The 12,937-nt window shown below is 42.0% G+C and overlaps 1 protein-coding gene across 1 annotated transcript in view; it reads left to right on the top strand.

The window, feature by feature from the left end:
* LOC134802161 (uncharacterized) overlaps positions 1–12,934 on the top strand; it is a gene marked incomplete at its 3' end in the record, with an annotated part of 69,718 nt that extends 56,784 nt beyond the window's left edge. The window contains exons 45-55 of the mRNA XM_063774755.1: positions 568–659; positions 2,379–2,480; positions 3,851–3,979; positions 5,337–5,544; positions 6,622–6,740; positions 7,363–7,434; positions 8,546–8,632; positions 9,311–9,419; positions 11,110–12,071; positions 12,521–12,602; positions 12,834–12,934. Of these exons, the coding sequence (XP_063630825.1) occupies positions 568–659; positions 2,379–2,480; positions 3,851–3,979; positions 5,337–5,544; positions 6,622–6,740; positions 7,363–7,434; positions 8,546–8,632; positions 9,311–9,419; positions 11,110–12,071; positions 12,521–12,602; positions 12,834–12,934 (2,063 nt within the window). The remainder of the gene's footprint in view (positions 1–567; positions 660–2,378; positions 2,481–3,850; positions 3,980–5,336; positions 5,545–6,621; positions 6,741–7,362; positions 7,435–8,545; positions 8,633–9,310; positions 9,420–11,109; positions 12,072–12,520; positions 12,603–12,833) is intronic.
* Positions 12,935–12,937: the final 3 nt, after the last annotated feature.

Consider the following 12,937-nt stretch of genomic DNA (forward strand, 5'->3'; position numbering starts at 1 on the left):
GTAAGGGCATGTATAGTTGTCTCTCTTCAATCTGCTGGATGTCTTTAAATGGGGTTGGCAACTGTCAAAGGTTAGCATAGATGGCGCCATCATAGCTATGAGATTTGGCTTAAAGGGCTGGCATCCAGAGCATAAAATTCCATAAAAAAAAACAAAAATTTGACAATTGTAGGGATTGACAGGGCAAGCTATGCTGGCGCCATCTGCTAAATACTTTGACCGGCCAACCCCATTACAAATTAGGATTTATAGTCAGACCAAGAAAAATCTGCAGAGATTTTGTCAGCACACGCAATGCAAGTTATTTATACGTCATAATTTCATGAAGTTTGACGTTTAAAATAACACTTGCACTGCGTGTGCTGTCAAAATCTCTGCAGACTTTTCTTGGTCTAACTCTATTTAGGTTCATGCTATTAATTTTTAGGAGTCAACGACTTAATTGCGTATGTATTTATCGCACGAAATTAACGGTTTTCGGCGTCCCTAGCGGAAATTATTTAATCACTGAGCCTTTAGGTATAATTTCGTAAGTCTATTAGAAAAAATAGCGTTTGGATTGCACAGACGCGGCCGGCGTGCGTCGTCCGATGCCGGACGCCGGTCTGCAGCTACATAACGCCGTCCGGCACATCACCGGTAACCGAACAACCCTAGTAGTTTGTGTTTACCGTTACCTTTTTGATGTAGCTTATGTCCATGAGCGACGGTGACCGCTTCCCAACAGGCGGCTCGTCCGGTCTTTAGCTGGCTATCACATAAATAGTTAACCCCTGAGATCCCGCGTACAGATGTCTTAACGGCTACCCCACTAACTTTTGTGTTAATTATTTTAAAATTAAAACCCTAGACACGTTTTTCGAGACGTCAAAGACGAACTCAAATATGTAGATTTCGTACATGTAAGATCCTTCACAGCAAAGTACATACGAAAAAAGTGTTTTTTAGACAATGTTTGAAAAATTCATAAAAAAATAAGGATTCATTTCTTTCAAAATCCGGTAGACAAAACCGGACATAAAAGATTGAAGAACCGATAACCGTTTGTCTTATAAATCTTATAATTCTATCCGTAGTGCAAAAAAAAAAGGAGATACGATTCAAAACTTGTCAAAAATCGATGAAAACCTCGGGTAGCCCCTTAATCTGATGGACGCTTTTAGAATTAGGATTCCAAATTTAACCCTCTAGTTTTTGAACTTAAACAGATGTCAATAGAGTTCAATGTTAACTAGAGGGTTAAAAACAAATTCCCTTTTGGGTCTCGGGAGGGTAGACGTTAAATAACCCGTAATCGTAGAACCCTAGTAGTTTGTGCCATTAGTACATTGTAGATCCCTCAACACTTTGTTTTTAATAATTCCTTTAAACATTTGTCATATCGCTTGCAGACGTTTTTGTTTTGTGAAAAAATAATAATAATTTAGCTTGTATTTATTTTTACCATTAGTAAACTCCTGAGACCCCGCGTAATGTTTAAATATTGCAAAATATTTACTGGATTTTAATGAGTTGCGCAGAATTCCAAATCCAAAAACAATTTCTGGGTCTCAGGAGGATAGATGTCAAATCACCGGTAATCGTAGAAATCTAGTAGTCTGTGTTTACTGTTAGTAAAAGTCAAATAAGCAGTCTTATAGTATGCACCGCACTGGCAGAATAAATGATTTACTTACTTAAATCCCCGATAATAGCAGCTCCACCCTTAGTTTCATTTAGTCGTATCCCTTTTACGTCGCGTTTCGTTATGTTTCTACAACAGGTCGGCGCAGCATTTTTGAAGTGAAAACTTCTTTAGCGACGCTGTGCACTTCTTGTGATGGGGAAAAAATGTTAAACTCGCGACAGCGTAAGACGTAAGACGCTTCGTAAGACGGACAAGTGACCTGATCGAAAAACTGTTACAATGTCATTGAGTTTTCACTTCTGCCGGCACTCCCGGAATGCAACCCGTTGTTTTTTTACTATACCTCTCTGCCGCCTATCATACACTTCCGTTCTCTTGATGCAATCGTTCACTGTACTCGGTCACATGATCTTTTCTGTATCCGTCAGTGTATTGTTTATGGGCATTTTCATTCTAACTTGCACTTTAAAGCGCGACTTAAGTCGTGTTTCAGTAACGTCTAACCGTTACATTCCTGACAAAATGTATGGGATTTGACATTGACCGTCAGTTTTGTAACGATTGCTAACCGGCCGTTAAAGGTGCACAGTTAAGTGAAAATGTCCATATGTCATTTAGACGTTTACCGAGGTTTTTTGGAGGGACTAGTATGAGGTTTTTCATGGAATGGATGGGAAACAATAGAGACCCTGACAATTTCTCTGCGCATGCTTGAAAATGGATCGTTATATTTCCAGTGATGCACTCGCAGCCGCCGCCGCCGCCGCCGCCGGCCTCGCCGCCGCGCAAGCAGACCTGGGAGCAGGCGCTCGCGCACATCAACCAGCTCGCCAAGGGCTCCAACAAAGAGAAGGTACTTAGTACTCGCATACATATATGTAACATTGACGAACTGCCTACAATAAAAACGTGCTATCGAGCATACAGCGCCAAGAATGATGATGGCATAGTGATTTTTCCCCTGAAACCGGAACTTAATAACGATATAGGGGACGTGCATAGACTATAGGGGGCAGCATAGGAGCCGTCAGATTCTTGGCGCGAGGCGTAATTGTGACGTTTATGCTTCCTATGTAGCCCACAAGATGGCAGAACTTACTATGCACAAGGAAACGTACCTACGAGAACGGTAGATGGTAGCACTTGATTTGGCAATGTACATGTGATTCCGATTCAAGCCATAAGATGGCAGACTCTCCAACGCGCACAGTCCCTATAAGGATGGGTTGTGAATTAGGCAGTGTGTGTGTTGTATATTTGTGTTGAAAAACTACCTAGTCTATGTTATGGTGTCTATTGATTTAAAGTTGGTCAAGCAGATTTTGTCAGTAGAAAAAGGCGGCAAATTTGAAAAATGTAGGCGCGAAGGGATATAGTCTCATAGAAAATTTTAATTTAGCGCCTTTTTCTACTGACAAGATTTGCTTGACCAACTATATCTTTATAACCCGTGTAACTGGCTGCTTTTGTAACCAATTTCCTGAGGAAATTCCGTCACAAAATAGTGGTTCAGTTGCGTTTCTATTTTTATTTGAATTATTTAACCCTTATAAAGGCAGACTTAAACGCATTGCTTCCTTCTGGGAGGGGATGCGCCGCTCGCATAACACCATCATCATGTCGGTGTGCCGCAACATTACTTGTAACATGTTTAGGCACTGGCTTTCAGTACGTCGAAACGGAAACAAAAAATAGTAACAATTAACTATTTAACTTGTTTTACTTTGCTTTTAGTTTATTTTAGTTTTAAGTTTTTATATTTAGTTTGATATGGGTGTACTATTTACTGTACGTGATGCCTGAAAATAAAACTTTATTTATTTATTTTATTTTTATTTTAAAAACGGAGTCTTACTTTCTTTATAATAAGCTTGAAAATCAGTTGTGATTATTGAAAATAAGACTTATTTTTATATATTCCCAGTGCATTAAAATCATAAGAGTGTATTTAACTTTCATGTAGCATAACTGAGTAACTGGAGCCTTCTTAGGCCGACTTGCACCATTCCATTAACCCAGGGTTAAGCGGTTAAAATGTTAACCCAGTGTCAAATTGTACTGGTAACCATGGTAACTCCAGGTTTAACCGGTTAACCCCTGGTTAGTGGAATGGTGCAAGTGACCCTTAAGGGTTAAACTTGTAATGGGTCTCTTACACTGTTTAATTTACTTAATTTTTCTCAATTGCATAGTCTCTAATACTGTGTTCTTTCTCTCTTTCAGAAGAAACCAAAAGAAGTTGAAAAGCCGAAACCAGTGGAGGTGAAACAGAAGGAGCAGCAGCGGTCTCACTCGCTCCCGGACAGCCAGCCGCTCTCCAAGAAACAGAGGAAACTGCTCGCCAAGCAACAGGTCTGTAATATGAAACCAGTGGAGGTGAAACAGAAGGAGCAGCAGCGGTCTCACTCGCTCCCGGACAGCCAGCCGCTCTCCAAGAAACAGAGGAAACTGCTCGCCAAGCAACAGGTCTGTAATATGAAACCAGTGGAGGTGAAACAGAAGGAGCAGCAGCGGTCGCAGTCGCTCCCGACAGCCAGCCGCTCTCCAAGAAACAGAGGAAACTGCTCGCCAAGCAACAGGTCTGTAATATGAAACCAGTGGAGGTGAAACAGAAGGAGCAGCAGCGGTCTCACTCGCTCCCGGACAGCCAGCCGCTCTCCAAGAAACAGAGGAAACTGCTCGCCAAGCAACAGGTCTGTAATATGAAACCAGTGGAGGTGAAACAGAAGGAGCAGCAGCGGTCTCACTCGCTCCCGGACAGCCAGCCGCTCTCCAAGAAACAGAGGAAACTGCTCGCCAAGCAACAGGTCTGTAATATGAAACCAGTGGAGGTGAAACAGAAGGAGCAGCAGCGGTCTCACTCGCTCCCGGACAGCCAGCCGCTCTCCAAGAAACAGGAAACTGCTCTCCAAGCAACAGGTCACTAACGATCTTTAATAATAAATAAATATCAGGGGACATCTTACACAGATCAACCTAGCCCCAAACTAAGCAAAGCTTGTACTATGGCTTGCTAGGCGACGATATACATACTTATATAGATAAATACATACTTACATGGAAAACACCCATGACTCAGGAACAAATACTTGTGTTCATCACACAAATAAATGCCCTTACCGGACCCACTAGGCCAGATCGGTCGTCATCTTGGTGTCTTAAATAAGATAGTTTCAAAATTCTGAAATTAATTACAACCTAAAAACTTTCTCTCCAAAGTTGTATTGATGGCAGCATGTCTCTAAGGGTGGTATTCCACTTGTCCAATTTCTTTGTCTAATGTCATTGCATCTCACCTCTCATTAAGCAAAATGTGAGACGCAATACACATTGGACAAAGAAATTGGATAGGTGGAATACCACGTCACGTAATCCCATAAGAATTTATATAGGAGGTGCAAGCACGTATTGCTCGCCCTTAGAGTTGGTCAAATACGACTAGTATTTCAAAAATTGCATATACTCGAGAAATTGTGACGGGTACCACCTTGACCGGGTAGCCTAGAGGCTAGGAGTCCAGGGCGTAAGCTGGAGAGACCGGTTCGAATCCGGCCTCCGCCACTGGAGGGCTTGGTCACTTTTTGTTAAGTATAAATCATGTATTTCAGTTTATAATCATAACCTTCGGACTCTTCATTACAAAAACTGTAAGGCGGGTAAGATTGAGTAATATGTCAATAAAATTAATTCGCATTTTTTTCATTTCTAGGCTGAAGAAGAGGAGCGAAAGAGACAGCAGCAGCTCCAGAAGCAAGAAGCGAAGAGTAAAAAGGACAAAGATAAGAAACCTGAGCCGGCCAAAGCTGAACCCAAGAAGGCAGACAAGAAGGACACCAAGAAACAGGAGCCAGTCAAGAAAGAGGATAAAAAAGATAAGAAGAAGGAGAAAGGGAAGGAGAATAAACAGGAGAAGGCTGGTGGGTTTACGTTTATTTCCTCATATAGTAAAACGAGATCATTTAGTAGAGCGTGCGACTTTCAATCGCAGGTCGCGGGTTCAACCCCGGCTCGTACCAATGAGTTTTTCGGAACTTATACATATAGGAAATATCATTTGATATTTACCAGTCGCTTTTCGGTGAAGGAAAACATCACGAGGAAACCGGACTAATCCCAATATGGCCTAGTTTACCCTCTGGGATGGAAGGTCAGATGGCAGTCGCTTTCGTAAGAACTAGTGCCTACGCCAATTCTCGCGATTAGTTGCCAAGCGGACCCCAGGCTCCCATGAGCCGTGGCAAAATGCCGGGACAACGCGAGGAAGATGAGAAGATTGTAAAACGCCCCTCATATGATCACGTTTTATATGATTTCCTACTTAAAACACTATTTTACTCTGGTCCCTGCAACTTGTTGTCATTTGTCATGGTTAACCTTTTGGACGCCAATGACCGATATATCCGCACCTCAGGTTCAACGCCAAAGACCGATTAATCGGTCACAGACCACAGAGCAACATAGACCTACGTGCATATACATAAAGTTCAATTTCAGTTTTGACACTTCGGTGACGTGACGTCCGAATGACAGCTTTCGTGTTTGACACGGCGTCGAAAAGGTTAACGCTTTCCAGTTTAAGACGCGTTTTGGCGTGGTAGTAACCTAAGCTTAACCCTTCAACTCTTTATGTTTTGAGGACGAAGGCGCAAAACTTAATTCTGATAACGCTGCAGCGTTTCAACTTACGTAAACCTTTTTCTTGTTAGGGTGGTATTCCACCTATCCAATTTATTTCTCCAATGTGTATTGCGTGGTGGAATACCACCCTAACAAGAACCCTTACTCATCCTCTTCTTCCTCGCGTTATCCCGGCATTTTGCCACGGCTCATGGGAGCCTGGGGTCCGCTTGACAACTAATCCCATGATTTGACGTAGGCACTAGTTTTTACGAAAGCGACTGCCATCTGATCTTCCAACCCAGAGGAGAAACTAGGCCTTACTTATAACCCACCCCTACTTATGTTAACGTTAATGTATATTTGCCTATTTCCAGCACCACAACCGGCACCTACCGCAAAACAGACGAAACAGAGCAAGAAAGAGAAGAAGGAACAGAGAGCGCAGGTCATCAACATCACGGCCGACACCACCATCGAAGTGGTCAGCAAAAAGGTGCGTTCACTCTACCTAAGGGTGGGATTCCATCTGTCCAATGTCTGTGCGTCTCACTCTCTCACGAAGCAAAATGTGAGACGCAAGACACATTGGACAAAGAAATTGGACAGGTGGAATGTTTACAAAGTTTTCTGAAATCTGTCTTACAATTTTTAAAGGAAACTCGCAATTTATCTGTAAATAAAAAAACTTAGCTTATAAGTTGTCATGTAAATGTAAACCGTTTTTCCAAGATGTAAAAAGAAATAACGTGTCGTGTGCCAAAAATACCAAAAATATTTATTACAGTACATATGGTCCTATTTTCGCGCACTAGTGCTTAATAGCACTTTTCGTGCGAATATCAAAACTTTAAAGGGCCATATGTACCGTAAAACGTTGTACGATACACGTGCGAATAGGTAATTCGCAACTCGTGTCGATTTAAAACACTCCCTTCGGTCGTGTTTTAATTTATCGCCACTCGTTTCGAATTTCCTCTTTTCCGCACTTGTATCGTAATGTACTAATGAATAAGGGGAACTATTTTTGTCGTATTTGATCAAAACTCAACATGTTTTGCCTCACATCTTTCGGACGGTGTAGATGTGGAGATATTAATGTGTGTGTGTGGGTGTAGGGCTCGTGCGGCGTGGAGTCGGAGGCGCCGGCGGCGTGCAGCATCATGGAACAGCTCAGCTGCGGCGTGCAGGTGGGCTACCTGATCTCTATACTTAAATTTTTTAGTGTTAAAATTTTTTTTTCGCGTCAAAAAAAATTTCTTCCCCAAAAAACGGATCCCCACTATTTTTGTTACATCTTGTATTTTAGTGACAAAATACAGTAGTGTAAAGTGTTCCGGTTGTAAATTTGATTTAAATGATGACTATTGATGACTATACATTTTATTTTATTGTGCGGTACGTGGCCGCTTGAATGTGTTCTTGTGTGTGGGGTCCCTTTGGTTCCCATAAAGTTTTAAGTCATAATGTGTTGTTTGTCATATTATCATTAGTCATAAAACTGAAACTGTTAACTTTTCAGAATTTTCGTAAGGTTATCCTATAGATAGGTTAGGTTAGGTTTGTTTTATGGTAATCATGAAAAGTGACGCGTTTCTGAACCAAATAAATTATGACTATAGTGTAAATAACATTATTTGCGGTATTTGACACATTATGACTGACGTATATAGAGATGTAACTAATGCAAATCGATTGTCACAGCAAGCGATTACGATTGGATGGCACGTAGACTGAGGTATCGAATTGTGACGTATAATGAATTTTTATTTGAGATTTAAATAAAGCTAGAATTATGTGGTTTTCCCGCAAGCTACCGGTCGGTCGGTGTATTTAATACACCGACCGAGTAGGTCGCACCCATTGTCAAAATTGAAACTAACTGGGGATCTATTTTAAAGTTTATTTATGTTATTTCTGTGTCAAATTTGTTGTCTGTTAAGTGACGATAAATATATCCATATTTACAGTTAATTATCCACCTTTTCCTTATTTTTATTAAAAGAAAAATGAAAAATTCATATCGATTTATTTAGACGACTACCGATTCATAACGGTGGTGTCCGGCCAACCCTAAAATTAAAAAAAAAAGACGTAGAACGTAAACGTGCGCAGTGCAGTTGTTTTCCTTTGTGATTTCGATGTGCAAAACATTTTACGTAGTATTGCTGTTGTGAGTGACAGACGTCAAATACCGCAAATAATGTTATTTACACTATAACGAAAATGCGGGCAAACATTATGACTTAAAACTATTTGGGAAACAATAGAGACCCGTTCTTATATGACTTATTTTTCCAGGTATCTGATTTACGGCTACCACCCGGTATTACGTTAACGAGGGTACAACCTAATGAGAAGAAGGAACCAGCTCCCATCAAGTCTGTGGTGAGTAGAAATTAGTTATTTGTACAACAAGTGATCAAATTTTGATATTTCTTCGAGTGCTTATTTTGAGTCCCGTGCAAGCGAAAGATTCTATAATAGATCCTATAGAATCTAATTTAGAATCTTGAGCGTAGTAAGGGATTCAAAAGCGCACGAGATGTAAATAACTTTGATCTCGTGTAGTACACAAAATTTTTCACCCTAAGCAGTGAGAACATACCTAGAGGGACAGAGATAATAGAACCCAAGTATATCGAACTTGTATTAGACCCCGCATGTTGAAATGACATTTGACTATAAAGGTCACTTGAATGACATTTTGTCTCACTCAGTGAGCAAAATGCGATTTTGCTCACTCATTTTGTCTGACTCAGTGAGCAAAATGACAAAGTGACTTAGTGAGGAAAATCGCATTTTGTTCACTGTTTTTAAGAAGCAAAGTACCCTTGTTCGAGCTGCTGGGGTGAAAAAATTATTATATAATGACTAGTACCGATCGCCGACTACGTCACTCTTATTACACATTTTCTAGATCCTATAGGAAGTGTACACTAATAATAGGTATCAAAGTGTTAACGTCAAGTTTAGTTTTCGATCACAAGATAGCAAACTAGACTAGAACAATCCGTATCAAGATGTTCCTAAAATAGATATATGATTGATGGTTGTATTGTGCAGCCGCTGTGGAAGGCGCACGCGCTGGGCGCGGCGCCGACGCCGGTGGCGCGGCCGGCGCCCGTCATCAGCGCCGACCCCGCCGCCATGATGTTCTCCACCCAGCACCCAGGTATGACTAACCCCAGACAAACATATCTACACTGTACCAGGCTCACTCCGCGATTTCGTCGCTTTGCTACAGGTAGCTAAAAGTAGATCCGTTCCACACCAATTTTGGGGTTTGCCATGAGCCGCGCGTGGCGCTGTCGCCACCTAGCGGCCATATCTGTGCTGATCGTAACAGACGCGTTTTGTTAGAGAGTGAGTCTTCTCTACCTAGTACTATTATTTATTCTATGACTGTACGCATTCCACTGCAAGCCTCATCTCCCGCACGTGACCTTTTTAAAAATCAACAAATTATATTCACTAACTAGCAAACCGTTTCTCTGGATAATTGTAGGACCAAATACACACCCAGTACAAGACCATTATAGCAGTGGCGTGCCTACGGTTTCGGAGTAAGGCAAGCCGAAAGATATGTTTTCGTAATAATTATTAAATGTCCAATCTCACTCTTTGGACTCATATGAATTTGCGGCGAGATATCATAGCGCACTACTACATAGGTACTACTATAACTACTAGATAGAATTTTACAAACATATCAGAAGGCCTACCGCGAACACTGAAGTTTAAAAATTGCTTCTTTCTCTGTCACTCTAATTACGTCTTAATTGGAGTAAAGCAACAATCCTTGTGTTTTGTAAACGGCCGTACAAAATTTTCTCTTAATGCGACTGACTTATCTGAGAACACAAGTCGGGTGTTGGTTATGGCGCGGACATGATATCCCGTTTTTCTACAAAGTTTAACGATTTTACCTTGCCTTCGATGAGTAATACATGGACGCATCTCATACCGTCACAAGGAACAACTTTATCAATTGTTAACACTTATAAACGTCACAACAAACGAACAAATCCACATTCACTACTTAATTCAAATTCACTTAAATAAATTGAGCTTTCGTTACTTTCGACTCACGGAAGAAAGAATGAGCACGCCGCGCTCTTTGTTTTGTGTTTCGACTCGACTAAATAATAATACACTTGAAGTAAACGCGTGCCCGTGCGAACTTATGCAGCTAACTTCACGCCAAAAGCCAGGCTTAAATCGCCTTATAAAATTGCTATACATACCAACCAATAGTTACATCGTTCTATGGCGGTTTGTAGGCTAGAGTGGGCCGAAAAAGCAAGCCCGGTTGCAAGCCTACGAGTGCGAGCAGGATAGCTCGAACATCCTACGCCTGATTTCTTTCGCCCGGACGAGGCGCCACCACGGCAAAAATTTGCAACACGCTGGCGCCGCGGTCCGCGCGCTGTGGCTTGAATTTAATAATACGGGTTCATTTGGCGCGCGGTTTAAAAATTATCTATATTGGTTATTGTATTGATCTTATCACTACGTAATTTCGGTAAGGCAACTAAGGCAAGCCCGGCTTTTGGGCTTTTATGGAGGTACCGCCACTGCATTATAGTCCCAAGTATTAATTATTAACTGGCTAACTAATTAAATAAACTCATATTTACATTATTGTGTTTTCTTCTTCATTATTGTGTCTTACCCCCTTATTCATAAACGTTTACTAAAGTTAACAAGCCGATAATAATCGTTTGTCCCTTTCCGACGTATTGGTATGATGGAAAGGGACAAACGATTATTATCGGCTTGTTAACTTTAGTAAACGTTTATGAATAAGGGGGTTAAAATAGAGATTACGACCACATGTAATAATATATTTCTTTAATATCCAGAACAACCAAAAACAATAATAATACCAGAGCCGGCACCACAACCGGGGCGCTCCAAAAAGGCGAAGAAGAAGGCCAAGAAGGCCGCCGCAGCCGCCGCCGAGGCCGAGCCCAAGGTCGACGGCACCAAGATGGTCACCCTCCGCAACCCCATGTTCCACCCCAACATGCCGACCGCCGCCAACCCCGTGAAGAAACCAGAGATTAGGATCCCCGACCCCATCCCGATGCCGCCCAACGCTTGCCAGGCAACCATCACCCCTACATCCAACGGGATGTACACCATCAGAAACCCATTAATGTCCATGATGCACCAGCAGAGCCTCATGGGCCAACAAGCCATGCCGATGTACGGACAACAGTATAACTATGTAAATCCTAACACTTATACACCGGTGCAAACAGTACCCAATCCACAAGCGTACGTTCTAGATCCATCTAGAAATTCACCGAAGCCAGATGAATTCCAGAACAGAATTATGAACTTAGCGTCGTTCACGCAGAAGAACGATGAAGGTTATTCGCTATTCAAAACTAACGAAGACAACCAGCAGAAGAACTTCCTAGCACCGGAGTATTATCTTGAAAATCCAAGCCCTAAGCCGGTCGTATCACCAAATCCTATAGGAACTAGACCGAACAACGACTCTGCCCGATCATTCGACTCGAACGATTCATCATTATTCACAAATACTGTGCGACCAGAGCCTATAGGCACCCCTCTAAAGCAAGAGAACGACTATTCAGGACTGTATACCCCGTTCGGTCAAGAAGACCGTAACGTGTTCAGAAACGCGTTATTCAATGATAATAACGTGCCGAGTTACGGCAGTTACGACGATGTGACGAATCAAATGGTGAACGGGGACCCGCTGCCGTACTTCCAGAGGCTGAGGGTCGGGTCCAAGCTGAATAACGAAGTAACGATACATCATGTTACGGAGTCCAAGTTTTATAAGGGACAGGTGAGTGGGATTTTTTTTATATTTCTTGACATTTTAATATACCCATTTTTTTACATTATTCTAATCTTAATATTATAATCTCAAAAGTGGTGGTAACTTTTTTTCCTCCAAAATTAAGTCTTAGTAGCTATGCATTGAATTATAATGTCGTTTACATAGTATTGTATCGTGATATTAGATATCACTATCATTTCGGAAGAGAAAGCCACTACTTTGAGTCTAAAAAATGGAATATAGTTAGTTACAAGGAGGCAAAGTTATTGTTTAAGCTTTCGTGCTTAATAGCCAAAACTAACATTAGCATTAAATTAGGTACTTTGGCACACTTGTGACTAAAATGCAACTTTCTCATTCGTTTTTGAAAAATGAAGAGTGCCGTACGAGCTGATGCGGTGAAAATATTATAATTTTGATTGTCGTTATTTAATTTATGTTGTTATTTGTGGTAGGACGGATGCGGCGCCGAGGTGCGCGATGAGTCGCTGTTCTCGCGGCCCGCGTGGCCCAGCGTCTACCCCAGACCACAGCCCGGTAAGTCCAATTAATATGTACTTACGCATAATACGTGGAGTTATTCCCACTAGTTACCACCAAGTTCTTACCAGTGGTAACTACTGGAAATTTTTTCCCCAAGAACCCGGTGAACTAAGAACTCAGTGGTAACTAGTGGGAATAACCCAATACGTGTCGTGTGCCGAGGGCGGGTCAGCCCGTGGAGACTATGTTACAAGGTTGTAAATAATATATTGTGATGTGTTGCAGTGGGCGTGTCGTCGCCGAGCTCGCTGTCGGGGTCGGGCGGCGGCGCGGGGTCGGGGGGCTCCGGGGGCTCGGGGGGCTCCGGGGGCTCCGGGGGCTCCGGGGGC

The sequence above is a fragment of the Cydia splendana genome, chromosome 24 (genome assembly GCF_910591565.1).
Source record: "Cydia splendana chromosome 24, ilCydSple1.2, whole genome shotgun sequence".
NCBI lineage: Eukaryota > Metazoa > Arthropoda > Insecta > Lepidoptera > Tortricidae > Cydia > Cydia splendana.